General features: G+C 42.6%; 1 protein-coding gene across 6 annotated transcripts; it reads left to right on the forward strand.

The window, feature by feature from the left end:
- Nucleotides 1–21: 21 nt before the first annotated feature.
- Nucleotides 22–12777, forward strand: LOC133655205 (mitotic-spindle organizing protein 2-like). Of its 6 annotated transcripts, none has more exons than XM_062055158.1 (5): nt 22–423; nt 5823–6008; nt 6064–6224; nt 9684–9797; nt 12399–12777. In XM_062055158.1, the coding sequence occupies exons 2-5, from the start codon at nt 5842–5844 to the stop codon at nt 12563–12565; spliced, it is 609 nt and encodes a 202-aa protein (XP_061911142.1). In that variant the 5' UTR covers nt 22–423; nt 5823–5841; the 3' UTR covers nt 12566–12777. The 6 variants fall into 6 exon arrangements, with proteins under 6 accessions (XP_061911142.1, XP_061911144.1, XP_061911145.1 ...); XM_062055160.1 differs by having other exon boundaries at nt 12402–12777; XM_062055161.1 differs by having other exon boundaries at nt 23–423; nt 9684–9748.
- Nucleotides 12778–20010: the final 7233 nt, after the last annotated feature.

A 20010-nucleotide genomic window follows, 5' to 3' on the forward strand; every position in this document is an offset into this window, starting at 1 on the left:
GACGTCCTTCCTTCACTTCCGCTGTGAGAGCACTTAGTGTGCATAATGTCGGCAAGTTTACACCTTCTTTAACCTGATATGTTGCATGTCTAAGATGCATCTATATACATTTGCTTTGTCTCGGACTAATCGGTAGACTCAACTGACAAGGCTTAGATGAATTGCTTAAAACAAGTATTTTCACAATATGTGAGATTATTCGGATAAAACAGAGCATTGGAGTGGCGACTTACAATGTATGTTCCGTTTTCAGTGTCGAATTGTGTTCCTTAGAGCATAAAACACTCCAATAAATACACAAATATACTTGGGACTACGTATCCCACAATGCAACGTAACCGTCTCTTCTCAATGACGTCATAGCTGCGCGCCTCATCTGGCTCTGCTGGATGACAACATTCTTTCTGGCTCGCCGCTTTAAAGGTTTGTGTTTATATTGTACGTTCTTTATCTAAAGTATGTATTTATTTAAAGGTTTGTGTTTATATTGTACGTTCTTTATCTAAAGTATGTATTTATTTAAAGGTTTGTGTTTATATTGTACGTTCTTTATCTAAAGTATGTATTTATTTAAAGGTATGTGTTTATATTATACGTTCTTAACTAAAGTATGTATTTATTTAAAGGTATGTGTTTATATTATACGTTCTTTAAAGTATGTATTTATTTAAAGGTATGTGTTTACATTATACGTTCTTTAAAGTATGTATTTATTTAAAGGTATTTGTTTACATTGTACGGTTCTTTCTCTTAAGTATGTAATTATCACTCACATTGTATTGTTCTTTCTGTAAAGTAAACACATGTCCCGCATATTATGTGTGACTAACATTAGTTGTGTACATGATTAAAGTCATACAAATTACAGATACTGTCCATTTGGGCTGTGACAGTTGGTATAACAATCTCACGGTGCGATATTATCACGGTATTAAACCCACGGTACAATATTATCACAGCATTAAGCCCACGGTACGTATTATCACGGTATTAAACCCACGGTACGATATTATCACGGTATTACCATGAATTGATTTACGTGGACCCTGACTTAAACAAGTTGAAAAACTTATTCGAATGTTATCATTTAGTGGTCAATTGTATGGAATATGTACTGTACTGTGCAATCTACTAATAAAAGTTTCAATCAATCAATCAATATTAAACCCAAGGTACATTATTATCACGGTATTGAGCTCACGGTACGATATTATCACGGTATTAAGGCCACGGTACAATATTATCACGGTATTAAGGCCACGGTACAATATTATAACGGTATTAAGGCCATGGTACAATATTATCACGGTATTGAGCTCACGGTACGATATTATCACGGTATTAAGGCCACGGTACGATATTATCACGGTATTAAGGCCACGGTACAATATTATCACGGTATTGAGCTCACGGTACGATATTATCACGGTATTAAGGCCACGGTACAATATTATCACGGTATTAAGGCCACGGTACAATATTATCACGGTATTAAGGCCACGGTACAATATTATCACGGTATTAAGGCCATGGTACAATATTATCACGGTATTAAGGCCACGGTACAATATTATCACGGTATTAAGGCCATGGTACAATATTATCACGGTATTAAGGCCATGGTACAATATTATCACGGTATTAAACCCACGGTACGATATTATCACGGTATTAAGGCCACGGTACAATATTATCACGGTATTAAGGCCATGGTACAATATTATCACGGTATTAAACCCACGGTACGATATTATCACGATATTGAGCTCATGGTACGATATTATTGTGGAATGTGTCCAACAAAAGACTTAAAGCATGTTATAGTGTGTAAAAGGAAGTGGCAAGAATGTTTGGGATAAACACACTTACTGTAATTGAACACAGACATGATACTCAAATGTTCTAATCATACTATTACTACAAACAACTACAAACCCCGTTTCCATACGAGTTGGGAAATGGTGTTAGATGTAAATATAAAGTGAATACAATGATTTGCAAATCCTTTTCAAGCCATATTCAGTTGAATATGCTACAAAGACAACATATTTCATGTTCAAACTCATAAACTTTATTTTTTTTTGCAAATAATAATTAAGTTAGAATGTCATGGCTGCAACATGTGACAAAGTAGTTGGGAAAGGGCATGTTCACCACTGTGTTACATGGCCTTTCCTTTTAACAACACTCAGTAAACGATTGGGAACTGACGAGACTAATTGTTGAAGCTTTGAAAGTGGAATTCTTTGCCATTCTTGTTTTATGTAGAGCTTCAGTGGTTCAACAGTCCGGGGTCTCCGCTGTCCTATTTTAGGCTTCATAATGCGCCACACATTTTCCATGGGAGACAGGTCTGGACTGCAGGCGGGCCAGGAATGTACCCGCACTCTTTTTTTACCAAGCCACGCTGTTGTAACACGTGCTGAATGTGGCTTGGCATTGTCTTGCTGAAATAAGCAGGGGCGTCCATGAAAAAGACGGCGCTTAGATGGCAGCATATGTTGTTCCAAAAGCTGTATGTACCTTTCAGCATTAATGGTGCCTTCACAGATGTGTAAGTTACCCATGTCTTGGCCACTAATACACCCCCATACCATCACACATGCTGCCTTTTACACTTTGCCTCGATAACAGTCTGGATGGTTCGCTTCCCCTTTGGTCCGGATGACACGATGTGGAATATTTCCAAAAACAATTTGAAATGTGGACTCGTCAGACCACAGAACACTTTTCCACTTTGCATGAGTCCATCTTAGATGATCTCGGGCCCAGAGAAGGCGGCGGCGTTTCTGGGTGTTGTTGATAAATGGCTTTTGCTTTGCATAGTAGAGCTTTAACTTGCACTTACAGATGTAGCGACCAACTGTAGTTACTGACAGTGGTTTTCTGAAGTGTTCCTGAGCCCATGTGGTGATATCCTTTACACACTGATGTCGGTTTTTGATACAGTGCCGTCTGAGGGATGGAAGGTCACGCTCATTCAATGTTGGTTTCCGGCCATGCTGCTTACGTGCAGTGATTTCTACACATTCTCTGAACCTTTTGATGATATTACGGAGCGTAGATGTTGAAATCCCTACATTTCTTGCAATTGCACTTTGAGAAATGTTGTTCTTAAACTGTTTGACTATTTGCTCACGCAGTTGTGGACAAAGTGGTGACCCTCGCCCCATCCTTTCTTGTGAAAGACTGAGCATTTTTTGGGAAGCTGTTTTTATAGCTAATCATGGCACCCACCTGTTCCCAATTAGCCTGCACACCTGTGGGATGTTCCAAATAAGTGTTTGATGAGCATTCCTCAACTTTATCAGTATTTATTGCCACCTTTCCCAACTTCTTTGTCACGTGTTGCTGCCATCAAATTATAAAGTTAATGATTATTTGCACAAAAAAAATGTTTATGAGTTTGAACATGAAATATGTTGTCTTTGTAGCATATTCAACTGAATATGGCTTGAAAATGATTTGCAAATCATTGTATTCTGTTTATATTTACATCTAACACCATTTCCCAACGGGGTTTGTATATAAATATATATATATATATACATATACAGTCATGGCCACAAATATTGTCACCCCTGCACTTCTCCCCAGAAAATGGATGAAATGGCAAATGCTTTGGTATTCACATGTTTACTTCTGTTGTTTGCATTGGAACAAAACACCAAAAAGCCAAATATGATATTATTTTTACACATATCTCCAAAAATGGACTAATTGGCACCGTTTCAAAATGGCAAGAAATAGTTGTATTCTAAGCATTGGATGCTCCTTTAATTTGTAATGAAAGTCACCTGTAGCAAGTAGCAGGTGCTGGCAATACAGAAATCACACCTGCAGCCAGTTCAAATGGAGAAAAGTTGACTCAACCTTTGTGTTGGGTGTATCACACTGAGCACGGAGAAAAGAAAGAAGATTTGAGAAGCAAGATTGTGGAAAAGCATGGACAATCTTAAGGCTACAAGTCCATCTCCAGAGATCTAAATGTTCCTGTGTCTACTGTGTCATTAAGATGTTTAAAGCCCATGGCATTGTAGCTAACCTCCCTGGACGTGGACGGAAGAGAACAATTGATGAACGAAGGATTGTTAGAATTGTGGATAAAGAACCTGGATCAAACAACTTCAAGCTGACTTGCAGACACAGGGTACAACAGTGTCAGCTCGCACTATCATCTCAATGAAAAGGGATGCTATGGTAGGAGACCCAGGAGGACCCTGCTGCTGACTCAGAGACATAAAACAGCAAGACTGGAGTTTGCAAAAACTTACCTGAGGAAGCCAACATCCTTCTTGGAGAAGGTCCTGTGGACAGATGAGACTAAAGTGGAGCTTTTTGGGAAAACACATCATCACACTGTTTACAGAAAACAAAATGAGGCCTTCAAAGTAAAGAACACCATCCCTACAGTCAAACATGGTGGAGGTTCACTGATGTTTTGCTGCGTCTGGTAGCGGATGCCTTGACTGTGTGCATGGCATCATGAAATCTGAGGACTACCAAAGAATTTTGGGGCATAAAGTAGGGCCCGGTGTCAGAAAGCTGGGTCTCCATCAGAGGTCGTGGGTCTTCCAGCAGGACAAAGCATACTTCAAAAAGCACACAAATGGCTTAAGACGAAGCGCTGGAGAGTTGTGAAGTGGCCATCAATGAGTCCAGATCTAAATCCTATAGAACATCTGTGGAGACATCTAAAAACAGCAGTTGGGAGAAGTTGAATTCTGAGAGACCTGAAGCAGTTTGCAAAAGAAGAGCGGTCCAAAATTCCAATAGCAAGGTGGAAGAAACTCATTGATGCTTACAGCTTACATTCGATTCACTTCTTTTTTCCAAAGGGTGTGCTACCAAATATTATGTTGAGTGTGTCAATCATTTTGTCCACTCCATTTTTGGAGTTCTGTGTAAAATAATATCAGATTTGGCTTTCTTTGTGTTGTTCCAATGCAAACAACAGAAATAAACATGTCATTTGTCATTACAACAATCTTCTGGGAGAAGTGCTGCATATATGTTTGGCCATTACTGTATATAATGTATATATTCATTTTATTTGAAATATACTTTCAGTTAATGGTCTTTGAACTGACAATATTAACATCCAGTATGTAAAACAACCATGTTCATGTTAGTGTCTTTCAACTTTTAACTTCAAACAACAGTGTCCTCTGTAGTGGACATCCTAAATGCTGATTCTCAGAAAAGTTAGCTGACAATTTAACGTTTAATAGCATAAATAACTCACAAATTGATGCTTGGTATCAAATATATTTTCCAGGTGGTGGTTTATCGAGTAGCTTCTCATAATAATTGTGTTTTTTACTTGCGTGGCACATTTCCTACTTGAAACCTGGCTAACAACTGATAACAAATTATTTGGAAAAAAATGTGAGTTGAAACATCACAACTTGCTAGCGGCTTTATGTGTCGTCTTGGTAACGCTCCGGACGAAGTACACATACCAAAGAGGTTTGTCTGTGCTAGCGACATGAAATGTTATGGATAGATTTGAATGAATACTTCAGGAAATGTCCTCTCAAACAATCCTTTCTCCCTCCTTTACGACCTCTCAAACGTGGACGTCGCGCTACGCGGAGGGAATTTGGGGAGAAGTAGTCTACTTCCCGATCGGCTAATTCAAAAGTGCCAGCAAAAAACTGCACTGACCAAGTTTTCATTGTATACCTTCACACGTCTCAGTACTATTGTCATGATTTTGATACCAAAATACTGCGGTACCGTTACACCCCTAGTTTCCATGTACCGTAATTCTTATGGTTTCACACGTGTGTGTGTGTGTGTGTGTGTGCGTGTGTGTGCAGTAACAAAGAAACCGTAGCAATGTCCCAGCAAGTAGGCCACCCGGCCTCGGACAATCCTGCGCTGGTGGTCACCAGCAACGTGCATCAGTACTCCATGAAGAAGAAGAAGGTCCTGAACGCGGAGGACAGTGAGCTGTTTGAACTGAGCCAGGCTGCAGGCATCAGTGTGGACCAGGAGGTGTTCAAGTGAGTGCCACGATGATGACGACGTGAGACAACTGATGATGTGGTTGGTCTCTAGGATCATGGTGGACTTGCTGAAGATGAACGTGGCCCCGCAAGCCGTCTTTGAGACTTTGAAGGCCATGTCTGCAGGCCAGAAGTTCCCCGAGAGTAGCAGCGGGGACTGTGCAAGCACCTCCCACGGCCCCGGGGTCCCCCCTGCGACGGCAGAGGCCAGAGGTTAGTGTTTGAACTCCTAATAAAGCACAGTACTTTGATATTACATTAGCATGTAGGGCTGCAATAACACAGTCACTGACTAGCTTATTGTGGGGCTGGGCGATCAAGATATATAGGGATAGACATGTAATCCATATCAATAAAAAATGTGTTCCATAAAGCATTAATTTTTTTCCCGTCGGAAGAAACCGGTGACGCATAGGGATGATGTTCAAAATCGGTTCTCCCGGTTGTTCGATAAGAAAAGAACCGATTCCATGGACTCTAATCCCTTTTTGAGAACCGGTTTCCGTTATCGAGGCCACTATAGTAAAGAAAAAGAGTTGGTTCTTTATTCCAATCCCTTCCCACGTACAGGAAATGCCCTGTGGGACCTGCAATGTTATGCCCATTTGATTGTAGACTCTTACTGACACCTTGTGGCCATATGAAAATACTACGCGTCATTAGTTTGGCCACTTCCGGGTTGAGACAATTGAGAAGTAGACAAGTTGTGTTAGCTCTTACAAGCCTTGGAAAAGATAAGTGTGTAAGTAAACTGTTTAACTTGTTTATGTAACTCAATATTAAGGTGGAAAGTGGTTAAGTTTGATACTAAGATGTTTATTGAAAAACGATTTTTGTGCACTGTTTCAATGGATGTTTTGAGGACTTCAAATGGCTGCCAGTCGTGTATTCCCACCATCCAAATAGTTTCAACACTCAGAAGTATTTGTTTGATGATAGTACTGTATATTTGTGTGAAGCTAATATTTACATATTGTGTATTACATTTCAGTATGAATCACATAGCTTATACATTTGTCATTGTGTGTATTTCAGTTAAAAAAAAAATATAACAGTCCAGTGCAAGACAAAAGTAAAGATAGTAAAAGACAAAGCAAGATCAACAACAATAAAGAGCCTGAATGGATGAATCTGCTTTGGATTGTTTGTTAGCTGCCTGCCAAGATGTATAAGCTCAACACGTATAGTGAGGGCAGAACAGGCAATATGCAATTATTGCCAGGCTTCACTCTCATGTAAGGGGGAAGAATTGTTGATTGATGACTGTGGTGTTCTTAGTGTCATAGTGTGTGTACTTAGTATGTTCCAATAGCAGCAGAAGTGCACTTTTTGGAGAGCTGTATTATTTTCAGTTTTGTGCCCAAGGGACTGATTTTATTTAACACTATATTATTATTTATACACCTATAGTGATCACAGAGACAGCTTGTTTTTGTGTTACTGTATATATTTGCTTTTCTGAAAAATCCCACTTAATATACTTTGAGTAACAAAAGTCAATATTTTTTATTTTTTTAGGGGGTAACAGTCCATATTTGTTTATTTATTTTATTTCATTTTTTCTTATAAAATAAAAGTGAGCTTTTGTTAAACCAAATATTGGGTTTTTTTCCATATACAACAACCTATCTGGATTCGATTAGAGAACCGATAAGGAATCGGTCCGATAAGAGGATTCGATAATGGGCTCGAACTCGATCATTTCTTATCAAACATCATCCCCAGCAACGCAAGGTTAGGTGCATGAATAAAAACACAATTTAAGCCAGCAACACAGGAAGTGATGACTGACCAGTGGGAGGGACACACCAACAGCCAATCAGGTAACAGTATCAACTATCAAGTTTGGTTGCACCATCTTGTTGTCTGCCAGGTGATTCTTTGCATGAGTGAGAAGAGAAAGTCAAAATGGAGAAATTGCGGATAAAAGAGGAAAAGTCACCTGGACAGTTTGGCACTTTTTGGCAATTTTGTTTTCAAACGGACCGTAGTCAGACCAATGTGGTCTGTACATTATTTAAGACCGCTAATACCACACCACCTTAGCTGCGCTCACCCTTTAGAGCACAGCTGTAACTTCCTGCCACTAAACCTGCAGAAAGTAGTTCTTCTCAGGTTTCTATGTTTACATTTCCACACTATTTTCTTACACTTTATGATGCGTTTCTTACATATTCCTTATTTTTGCACCTTCATTTTAAGAGATTATTGTTAAATGTTCAATGTGATTTCACTATTTTGTTGACATTGTTTGTTTTCCACGCTTGTGTTGACATTTCCTTTCTGCTGAGGCATTATAATCAGAGGAAGTTACATTTCATATAAAAATGTTGTTTTTCCTGCTCCTTTTTTTGGATAGATCATGAAGATATCAACAATGATTGATATTGACCGATATGAAACACTTGTATTGTGATAGATTTTTCATCAACATGGCCTAGCCCTAGCTAATCGATAGTCAACTATGACACGTACGCCTTTCAGTGGCTCAGCTTTGTAAATTCAGCTTGATATATTTTTAGGCACGTCTTAACTAACAATAAAGATATAATACTATTATTGACAGCATTACTGTGCTGTTCAATGGGTCGATACAAACACATGCAATGTCCATTTGAGAGCACGGGCAGGTAACGTGCTGATAAGAAGAAATAAGGATAAGGACTAGAGATGTCCGATAAATGCATTAAAATGTAATATCGGAAATTATCGGTATCGTTTTTTTTATTATCGGTATCAGTTTTTTATTTTTTTATTTTTTATTAAATCCACATAAAAAACACAAGATACACTTACAATTAGGGCACCAACCCAAAAAACCTCCCTCCCCCCCATTTACACTCATTCACACAAAAGGGTTGTTTCTTTCTGTTATTAATATTCTGCTTCCTACATTATATATCAATATATATCAATACAGTCTACAAGGGATACAGTCCGTAAGCACTCATGATTGTGCGTGCTGCTGCTCCACTAATAGTACTAACCTTTAACAGTTAATTTTACTCATTTTCATTCATTACTAGTTTCTATGTAACTGATTTTATATTGTTGTACTTTCTTTTTTATTCAAGAAAATGTTTTTAATTTATTTATCTTATTTTACTAATTTTTAAAAAAAGTACCTTATCTTCACCATACCTGGTTGTCCAAATTAGGCATAATAATGTGTTAATTCCACGACTGCATATATCGCTTGATATCGGTATCGGTTGATATCGGTATCGGTAATTAAAGAGTTGGACAATATCGGATATCGTCAAAAAGCCATTATCGGACATCCCTAATAAGGACAAAATGGTTTACTGCTGAAAGTTGTCTGCAATGAAGGTTACAGCCATGTTTCACTCCATCTCTCTATGAAGTGGAACAATGGAGGAAGTTGTTGTTGTCTTAGTTTCCCCTGGTCACGCATGTTTGGATAAGCGCGAGCGATGACATCACATGTCATTTGTCTCATGGTTGGAACATGAACACATCACCAATGAGCTTTCCTGGTGTGCCAATTGAAAAGAGTTGTTGTCGTCCTATTGAAGGACTGTAAATATTTCCTTCCACTTTGCTGCTACTAATGTTTCTCACTGGAATATTCCCCAACATGGCTCCATGCTTACTAACCTCCATCTTTCTCCTGCTGGAATCCACCTCCATGTTCCAATGTTCCTCCACAAGACGAGTGTTCGCTCTCTGGGAGGAGCCCAAAGCTTCCTGCAGCGTCGGGCCCCAGGGCCGCGAGGGTCAGCACTAAGATTGTGGTCTACGGCCCCCAAGATGTTAACTCTCAAGGTCCCCCTCGTCTATCCCCCCCAACGTCTTGCACGCTTTTGTCTCATGACTTGATTTAGCATCGTGCATGTCCGTGTTTGCATCTCTGCATGTGCAGTCATTTAGTGGTGTCGCCTCATTCCTGTGAGAATCCTGCGTGCCACTGAAGCGTGGGACGGTCTAGGACTAGCTGCAGTGTGCTCACACATCCAGCAGGTAGCATCTGTGAGCAGGTAATATTGTGTCTGTAACCTGGAATGGTGACTTAGATAGTATTTAAGGATTCTTTATTTTAGGTTATGTAAGCAAGTCATTTACTGCCACGAATCCAAGTCCTCAAGTGTGATTAAGATCATAATCCGCTGACAGCACTAGTTTTACATATTGCAACACGTTGCTGTTCAAAGACCAGGACAGGCTGCAAGACTAGACTGTTACTCCCTGCAGGCCAGTCCATGGTCAACTTCCAGTCCTGCTGTTTAAAGACCAGGACAGGATGCAAGACTAGACTGTTACTCCCTGCAGGCCAGTCCATGGTCAACTTCCAGTCCTGCTGTTTAAAGACCAGGACAGGATGCAAGACTAGACTGTTACTCCCTGCAGGCCAGTCCATGGTCAACTTCCAGTCCTGCTGTTTAAAGACCAGGACAGGCTGCAAGACTAGACTGTTACTCCCTGCAGGCCAGTCCATGGTCAACTTCCAGTCCTGCTGTTCAAAGACCAGGACAGGCTGCAAGACTAGACTGTTACTCCCTGCAGGCCAGTCCATGGTCAACTTCCAGTCCTGCTGTTTAAAGACCAGGACAGGATGCAAGACTAGACTGTTACTCCCTGCAGGCCAATCCATGGTCAACTTTCAGTCCTGCTGTTCAAAGACCAGGACAGGCTGCAAGACTAGACTGCAGGCCAGACCAAGGTCCACTTCCAGTCCTGCTGTCGCAAATAGCAAATCAAATCTGTTTCAAGTCCGCTTTTCACTTCTGCGTACTAAGTATTTATTATAAAGAGAAGTGAAACGATGTTTTAAAACAATCTAATTATTGCTATTGAAATTCCAAATGCACATTTGTTTTTTTAATTGTTTGTATTTCAAGATGAAATTCCCAATAAACCAATCAGTTTTTTTTGGTTTTATAATTCCCAGTTTTGAAAAGAGAATTGAATAACCAAAACTTACACTGACTACCTCTTGCAATGACTTGTCAGCGCCCATTAAGAAGTCAGGTGATACAAGTAATAACTTTTCAATGTAACTGGTGTAGACTCCTTCCTCTGTTGAGGAAAGTGTGTGACGTTATGACTCGTTTCAATGTAACTGGTGTAGACTCCTTCCTCTGTTGAGGAAAGTGTGTGACGTTATGACTCGTTTCAATGTAACTGGTGTAGACTCCTTCCTCTGTTGATGAAAGTGTGTGACGTTATGACTCGTTTCAATGTAACTGGTGTAGACTCCTTCCTCTGTTGAGGAAAGTGTGTGACGTAATGACTCGTTGCAATTTAACTGGTGTAGACTCCTTCCTCTGCTGATGAAAGTGTGTGACGTAATGACTCATTGCAATGTAACTGGTGTAGACTCCTTCCTCTGCTGAGGAAAGTGTGTGACGTAATGACTCGTTGCAATGTAACTGGTGTAGACTCCTTCCTCTGCTGAGGAAAGTGTGTGACGTAATGACTCGTTGCAATGTAACTGGTGTAGACTCCTTCCTCTGTTGAGGAAAGTGTGTGACGCAATGACTCGTCTCTGCAGTGGCTGGACATGTTCTAGAACATCATTTTAGGTGAACCCTACACTTGACATTTTTATTTGATTTTTTTTAGGGAACTCTACAGTTGATGACATATTAAGGTGAAAGTAAAAAGAAATAAGAAGTGAACTGTAACATTACTACCGTATTTCCTTGAATAGCCGCCGGGGCGCTAATTAATTTAAAACCTCTTCTCACTCCTGCGCTTACCAAAAGCATGCGGGATGGGCAAGCATGCGCAAATTATTTTAAAACCTCTTCTCACTCCGGCGCTTACCTTATCATGAAAAGCACATTTAATAAAAAAAAACGTTATTATGGTCTTACCTTTACTTATAAATGATGTCCATCTGCAGCTGCTTCTGATCAAATCAGTCTTCCTTATCTTTCTTCAGTTTTAAAAGTCTCTGGAGATATTCCTTTAATTATTACCTCCTGCTTCGATTGAAAGTCCAGTTTAGAAAACTGTTTTATTTTAGATATGTAATCCTCCATGTTAAAAGTGCAAGCAAACGATCGCTGCTCAGGCTTGCTGCTTGTTTTCTTCTGCAGCACCGTTCTTCTGCAGTACTGGAAGTCGCAAGAAGGATCACTAGCGCCCTCTACCACCAGGAGGCGGGAGTCATTTAATGACTCATATTTGACCCAGCGGAAGTGCCAAGCATGCGCTAATTATTTTGCGAAACGAGTTTGACCCGGCTGCAATTCTAGGCAGGCAAATACTATATTCCCGGCGGCAATTCAAGGAAATACGGTATACCATATTAGATGTCCCTAAAATGCTTCATAGTGTGGGAAACCAGCATTTGTTCCATCCTGTTTGTTGGTCTTGTAGCGTCCATGCAGGCATCCTTCTAGCTGTATTTTCCTCTGTCAGCAGTGCGAAGCAAAGCATCAGCGGCCCCCACATGCTCAGCCAGCCACAGCGAGAAGAGCCGCGAGGCCTCCAGCCAGCGAGTGCAGCGGCAGCCCAGCGCCACTAGAGGGCAGAAGACAAAAAGCTCCGGCAGCAGTAGCTCCTCCTCGCAGATGAACTCAACCTAAAACAGTCAGTCTTTTTCTGCTTTACTTCCTCTTCAAATATGCTTCATTAACATACTTTTACTGTATTAACACATACCTAGAAAAGAAAATATTCACACCAAGGCAGCTGTTACTCCAAGCAATTATGTCCCCCAATTATTTGCTGTTGTTGCATTTTGTCCGTAATACAATTTATTGTACAACATTTTTTTTGTTTTTTTAAATAAACACATTCTAAAAAATGTAGCTTTTTTTTCCCTGTGCCTGCTGATCAAATCAACACTAATATATAATATAATATATTGTCCTGAAGAATTTGGAGCTAATCCTTCTTTTTCATTGTCCCATTTAAAGCAGCAGTTCCATTGGCAGCAAAACAGGCCAGAGCATAATACTACCACCACCTGGGATTAAAGGCCTCACCTTTTCTCCTCCAAACATATTGTGGCCAAACAGCTCCATTTGTGTTTCATAGGACCACAGAACTTTCCTCCAGAAGGTCTTATCTTTGTCCATGTCATTCACCATATTGCCCATATTTTTCCATTATTTTAAAGCATATCTACAATTTTCTTTGGTCCTTAAGTAAGCATTTTCAAGCATAAAAATGGCTACAATAACTACAAATATTAATATTATATTGTTATAATTTTTACAAACAGTCTACATTTTTCTTTGGTCCTAAATGGCTACAATAACTAGCAATATTAATATTATATTGTTGTAATTTTTAAAGCATATTCTACAATTTTCTTTGGTCCTAAATTAAGCTTTTTCAAGCATAAAAATGGCTGAAATAACTACAAATATTGATATTATATTGTTGTAATTTTTACTAGCATATTCTAAACTTTTCTTTGGTCCTAAATTAAGCATTTTCAAGCATAACAATGACTAAAATAACTACAAATATTGTTACTATGTTGTTGTAAGTTTTAAAAGCACATTTACAATACATTACATACAATTGGCATACAAATAGCTAAGCTAACTACAGAAATAATAATTTTGTTGTGATTTTTTAAAAGCATATTCTACAATTTTCTTTGGTCCTAAATTAAGTGAATTCAAGCATAAAAATGGCAACCGCCCCCCCAAATATTAATACTACAGTAGTATTGCAGGCCTCCAATTGTAACTTTTTAAGGTCAGGGCAAGTGTTGCCTTAAAGGAGGGCTCATATTTTAGGGCACCAAGGCAAGTTAGAGGGCACCAAGGCAAACATTATTTTCTTTCCAGGCATATATATATATATATATATATATATGCAAGTTAGCAAGTGTGTATATGGTGTGTGTAAATGAGTGTCACCACAAGGGGGCAGTAGAGTGTGTGTATACAGCAGGGGTTTCAAATTCAAATACAAAGTGGGCCAAAATGTAAAAGTGAACAAAGCCGAGGTTGAACAAATGAACCTTTTAATAGGGACCCAAATAAGTTTTGCATTGAATATGGAACAAGCAAGGCTTATATAACTTTATAGTGACATGCAAAATCCAGTTTCAAATAATAATAATAATAATTAAAAAATATCAAGTGCATATCAAATACAATTTTTAAATAAAAATGTAATGCCTCTTTTCTATTTGCAGCCTTCTGAGGTAAATATCAACATTAACTTTTTCCACAGGCTAATAAATGTGAAAATAAAATAACAATGAATAAAACAACCATTCAGGACTTTAAACTACTCAGTTTGCAACACACTGATCTAATCTGATGTGCCCAAGCCATCTTTTCTGGGATGCTAGTTCATTCATGTCGGGGCTCAGGCTTTGAGCTGAGGCAACCTTCATTATCCAACCAAGGTGTTCATCAGTCATTATATCTCGTAGTCCACCAGTCTTGGGGGGGGGCCTTAAAGGCACTGCCTTTAACGTCCTCTACGAACTGTCGTCACGTCTGCTTTTCATCCATTCTAATAACGTGCCCGCCCAGTCACAAGATATGTGCGGCTTCTGTACGCACACACACGTGAATGCAAGGCATACTTGCTAAACCTCCCGGGAGACTCCCAAATTTCAGTGCCCCTCCCGAAAAATCGTCACGTCCACTTGTCACCCAGTCCAACGAGTGCTGGCCCAGTCACATAATATGTGCGGCTTCTGCACGCGTGAATGCAACGCATACTTGATCAACAGCGATACAGGTTACACTGAGGGTGCCCGAAAAAATAACTTTAACCTTGTTAGAAATATGCGCCACACTGTGAATCCACACCAAACAAGATTGACAAACAGACTTTGGGAGAACATTCGCACCGTAACACAACATAAACACAACAAAACAAATACCCAGAATCCCATGCAGCCCTAACTCTTCCGGGCTGCAATATACACCCTCTCCGTGCGTCGGTTGAGGTGGGCGGGGTTTGGTGGTAGCGGGGGTGTATATTGTAGCCCGGAAGAGTTAGGGCTGCATGGGATTCTGGGTATTTGTTTTGTGAATGTGGTTTGCAGCAGCCGCACATATTATGCGACTGGGCCAGCACTCGTTGGACTGGATGAAAAGTGGACTTGACGATTTTTCGGGAGGGGCACTGAAATGTGGGAGTCTCCCGGGAGGGTTGGCAAGTATGAGAAGTAGCTGTGAATGCGGTGTTACCGCGGCACCGCACCTGTATATAATCGGCGGGACAGCTCTAGTGTTAATTTGATATCGCATCAAGGGCCAATTGGAATTACACGGGGCCAGAGTTTGACACCCATGGTATATGGTGTGTGTAAATGTGTAAATGAGTGTCACCACTAGGGGGCAGTAGAGTGTGCATGTAGTGTGTATGTAGTGCATGTATATGGAATGTGTAAATGTGTCACCACCAGGGGGCAGTAGAGTGTGCATGTAGTGTGTGTAAATGAGTGTCACCACAAGGGGGCAGTAGAGTGTGTATATGGTGTGTGTAAATGTATAAATGAGTGTCACCACAAGGGGACAGTAGAGTGTGTATATGGTATGTGTAAATGAGTGTCACCACAAGGGGGCAGTAGAGTGTGTGTATATGGTATGTGTAAATGAGTGTCACCACAAGGGGGCAGTAGTGTGTATGTGGAGTGTGTATATGGTGTGTGTACATGGTATGTGTAAATGAGTATCACCACAAGGGGGCAGTAGTGTGTATGTGGAGTGTGTATATGGTGTGTGTATATGGTATGTGTAAATGAGTATCACCACAAGGGGGCAGTAGTGTGTATGTGGAGTGTGTATATGGTGTGTGTATATGGTATGTGTAAATGAGTATCACCACAAGGGGGCAGTAGTGTGTACGTGGAGTGTGTATATGGTGTGTATATGGTATGTGTAAATGAGTATCACCACAAGGGGGCAGTAGTGTGTACGTGGAGTGTGTATATGGTGTGTATATGGTATGTGTAAATGAGTATCACCACAAGGGGGCAGTAGTGTGTATGTGGAGTGTGTATATGGTGTGTGTATATGGTATGTGTAAATGAGTATCACCACAAGGGGGCAGTAGTGTGTATGTGGAGTGTGTATATGGTGTGTGTATATGGTATGTGTAAATGAGTGTCACCACAAGGGGGCAGTAGTGTGTATGTGGAGTGTGTATATGGTGTGTGTATATGGTATGTGTAAATGAGTATCACCACAAGGGGGCAGTAGTGTGTATGTGGAGTGTGTATATGGTGTGTGTATATGGTGTGTGTAAAAGTGTGGGCTCCTTCTAAAGTGGTGACGCGTGCATCCGCAGGCCGCTTGGCTTTTATGTGGCCGTCCATCCTGTTTATACGGCCTGCCTGTGCACATTGATAGCTGTAATTGATGGCACCATATTGCTGTGGTGTAGCAGCTTTAATGGACCCTGACGGAGCGCAGCACGAGACAGAGGAGGGAACTTAACCCTTTCCTTTCCTTTCCCTGGCCTGCACACACCAAAGTTCCCTGGCCTGCACACACCAAAGTTCCCTGGCCTGCACACACCAAAGTTCCCTGGCCTGCACACACCAAAGTTCCCTGGCCTGCACACACCAAAGTTCCCTGGCCTGCACACACCAAAGTTCCCTGGCCTGCACACACCAAAGTTCCCTGGCCTGCACACACCAAAGTTCCCTGACCTGCACACACCAAAGTTCCCTGGCCTGCACACACCAAAGTTCCCTGGCCTGCACACACCAAAGTTCCCTGGCCTGCACACACCAAAGTTCCCTGGCCTGCACACACCAAAGTTCCCTGACCTGCACACACCAAAGTTCCCTGGCCTGCACACACCAAAGTTCCCTGGCCTGCACACACCAAAGTTCCCTGGCCTGCACACACCAAAGTTCCCTGGCCTGCACACACCAAAGTTCCCTGGCCTGCACACACCAAAGTTCCCTGGCCTGCACACACCAAAGTTCCCTGGCCTGCACACACCAAAGTTCCCTGACCTGCACACACCAAAGTTCCCTGGCCTGCACACACCAAAGTTCCCTGGCCTGCACACACCAAAGCCCAAGGAGGATGCAAACAAGTCCTGGCTGATGAGTCCTCTGCAATGTCCGCTTGCTCGCTGGTCAAGGAAACAAACAAACATGTAAATGCTGGCAACGTCTTCCTGCGCCATGTTGGCTGCAGCTCCTGCTGCCACCTCCAGGGGTCAGTGTGGCCCCGGGCTGGGCTTCCACCCTCGGCCCTTTGGATGTGTTTATTTTCTTAGGAGGGAATTTCACTCTTCCATTAAATAGAGAGCGCTATCCCTCACACACTGAGGTTCTGTGCGTGCGTCTGCACACTATATGCACCATTAATCAACTCTCTCTCTGTGTGTGTGTGTGTGTGTGTGTGTGTGTGTGTGTGTGTGTGTGTGTGTGTGTGTGTGTGTGTGTGTGTGAGGCAAGAACAGCGGCACATTGAAGAATGAGCCATTCAGAAGTGTTGGCCAATCATTAATGTACACGTCCTTACACTACACTCATGCACACACAACACAACACAACACAACACAACACAACACAACACAACACAACACAACACAACACAATGGGGCTGATCAGACTATTTCTGCAGACATTTAAAACAAAAAGCTGGATTAGCTCCACCTGCACATGATGGTGGAGGTGGTGTATGAGGTGCACTGCATGGTAGTAGGATGGTGCAGTGCATGGTAGTAGGATGGTGCAGTGCAGGTGTGTAGAGGTGATAGTAGGATGGTGCAGTGCAGGTGTGTAGAGGTGGTAGTAGGATGGTGCAGTGCAGGTGTGTAGAGGTGGTAGTAGGATGGTGCAGTGCACGTGTGTAGAGGTGGTAGTAGGATGGTGCAGTGCATGTGTGTAGAGGTGATAGTAGGATGGTGCAGTGCAGGTGTGTAGAGTAGGATGGTGCAGTGCAGGTGTGTAGAGGTGGTAGTAGGATGGTGGAGTGCAGGTGTGTAGAGGTGGTAGTAGGATGGTGCAGTGCATGGTAGTAGGATGGTGCAGTGCAGGTGTGTAGAGGTGATAGTAGGATGGTGCAGTGCAGGTGTGTAGAGTAGGATGGTGCAGTGCAGGTGTGTACAGGTGGTAGTAGGATGGTGCAGTGCAGGTGTGTAGAGGTGATAGTAGGATGGTGCAGTGCAGGTGTGTAGAGGTGGTAGTAGGATGGTGCAGTGCAGGTGTGTAGAGGTGATAGTAGGATGGTGCAGTGCAGGTGTGTAGAGGTGGTAGTAGGATGGTGCAGTGCAGGTGTGTAGAGGTGATAGTAGGATGGTGCAGTGCAGGTGTGTAGAGTAGGATGGTGCAGTGCAGGTGTGTAGAGGTGGTAGTAGGATGGTGCAGTGCAGGTGTGTAGAGGTGATAGTAGGATGGTGCAGTGCAGGTGTGTAGAGGTGGTAGTAGGATGGTGCAGTGCAGGTGTGTAGAGGTGATAGTAGGATGGTGCAGTGCAGGTGTGTAGAGGTGGTAGTAGGATGGTGCAGTGCAGGTGTGTAGAGGTGATAGTAGGATGGTGCAGTGCAGGTGTGTAGAGGTGGTAGTAGGATGGTGCAGTGCAGGTGTGTAGAGGTGGTAGTAGGATGGTGCAGTGCACATGTGTAGAGGTGGTAGTAGGATGGTGCAGTGCATGGTAGTAGGATGGTGCAGTGCAGGTGTGTAGAGGTGATAGTAGGATGGTGCAGTGCAGGTGTGTAGAGTAGGATGGTGCAGTGCAGGTGTGTAGAGGTGGTAGTAGGATGGTGCAGTGCAGGTGTGTAGAGGTGGTAGTAGGATGGTGCAGTGCAGGTGTGTAGAGGTGATAGTAGGATGGTGCAGTGCAGGTGTGTAGAGGTGGTAGTAGGATGGTGCAGTGCAGGTGTGTAGAGGTGGTAGTAGGATGGTGCAGTGCACGTGTGTAGAGGTGGTAGTAGGATGGTGCAGTGCATGGTAGTAGGATGGTGCAGTGCAGGTGTGTAGAGGTGATAGTAGGATGGTGCAGTGCAGGTGTGTAGAGTAGGATGGTGCAGTGCAGGTGTGTAGAGGTGGTAGTAGGATGGTGGAGTGCAGGTGTGTAGAGGTGGTAGTAGGATGGTGCAGTGCAGGTGTGTAGAGGTGATAGTAGGATGGTGCAGTGCAGGTGTGTAGAGGTGGTAGTAGGATGGTGCAGTGCAGGTGTGTAGAGGTGATAGTAGGATGGTGCAGTGCAGGTGTGTAGAGGTGGTAGTAGGATGGTGCAGTGCAGGTGTGTAGAGGTGGTAGTAGGATGGTGCAGTGCACGTGTGTAGAGGTGGTAGTAGGATGGTGCAGTGCATGGTAGTAGGATGGTGCAGTGCAGGTGTGTAGAGGTGATAGTAGGATGGTGCAGTGCAGGTGTGTAGAGTAGGATGGTGCAGTGCAGGTGTGTAGAGGTGGTAGTAGGATGGTGCAGTGCAGGTGTGTAGAGGTGGTAGTAGGATGGTGCAGTGCAGGTGTGTAGAGGTGATAGTAGGATGGTGCAGTGCAGGTGTGTAGAGGTGGTAGTAGGATGGTGCAGTGCAGGTGTGTAGAGGTGGTAGTAGGATGGTGCAGTGCAGGTGTGTAGAGGTGATAGTAGGATGGTGCAGTGCAGGTGTGTAGAGTAGGATGGTGCAGTGCAGGTGTGTAGAGGTGATAGTAGGATGGTGCAGTGCAGGTGTGTAGAGGTGGTAGTAGGATGGTGCAGTGCAGGTGTGTAGAGGTGATAGTAGGATGGTGCAGTGCAGGTGTGTAGAGTAGGATGGTGCAGTGCAGGTGTGTAGAGGTGGTAGTAGGATGGTGCAGTGCAGGTGTGTAGAGTAGGATGGTGCAGTGCAAGTGTGTAGAGGTGGTGATAGACATGCACCTGGGGATAGGCCCCTCCCACCTCCAAAGACATGCACCTGGGGATAGGCCCCTCCCACCTCCAAAGACATGCACCTGAGGATAGGCCCCTCCCACCTCCAAAGGGGGATAGGTTGCTTGGCAACACTAAATGGTCTCTAGTGTGTGAATGTTGTCTATCTGTGTTGGCCCTGTGATGAGGTGGCGACTTGTCCAGGGTGTACCCCGCCTTCCACCCGATTGTAG

Source organism: Entelurus aequoreus, linkage group LG08 (assembly GCF_033978785.1).
Source record: "Entelurus aequoreus isolate RoL-2023_Sb linkage group LG08, RoL_Eaeq_v1.1, whole genome shotgun sequence".
NCBI classification, from domain to species: Eukaryota; Metazoa; Chordata; class Actinopteri; order Syngnathiformes; family Syngnathidae; genus Entelurus; species Entelurus aequoreus.

Bases quoted from the DNA above. Each gene is read 5' to 3' on its own strand.
- LOC133655205 (XM_062055158.1), top strand. From the start codon at position 5,842: ATGTCCCAGCAAGTAGGCCACCCGGCCTCGGACAATCCTGCGCTGGTG. The intron at 6,009-6,063 runs GTGAGTGCCACG...GTTGGTCTCTAG, and splicing joins GTGGACCAGGAGGTGTTCAA to GATCATGGTGGACTTGCTGA. The intron at 6,225-9,683 runs GTTAGTGTTTGA...TTCCTCCACAAG, and splicing joins TGCGACGGCAGAGGCCAGAG to ACGAGTGTTCGCTCTCTGGG.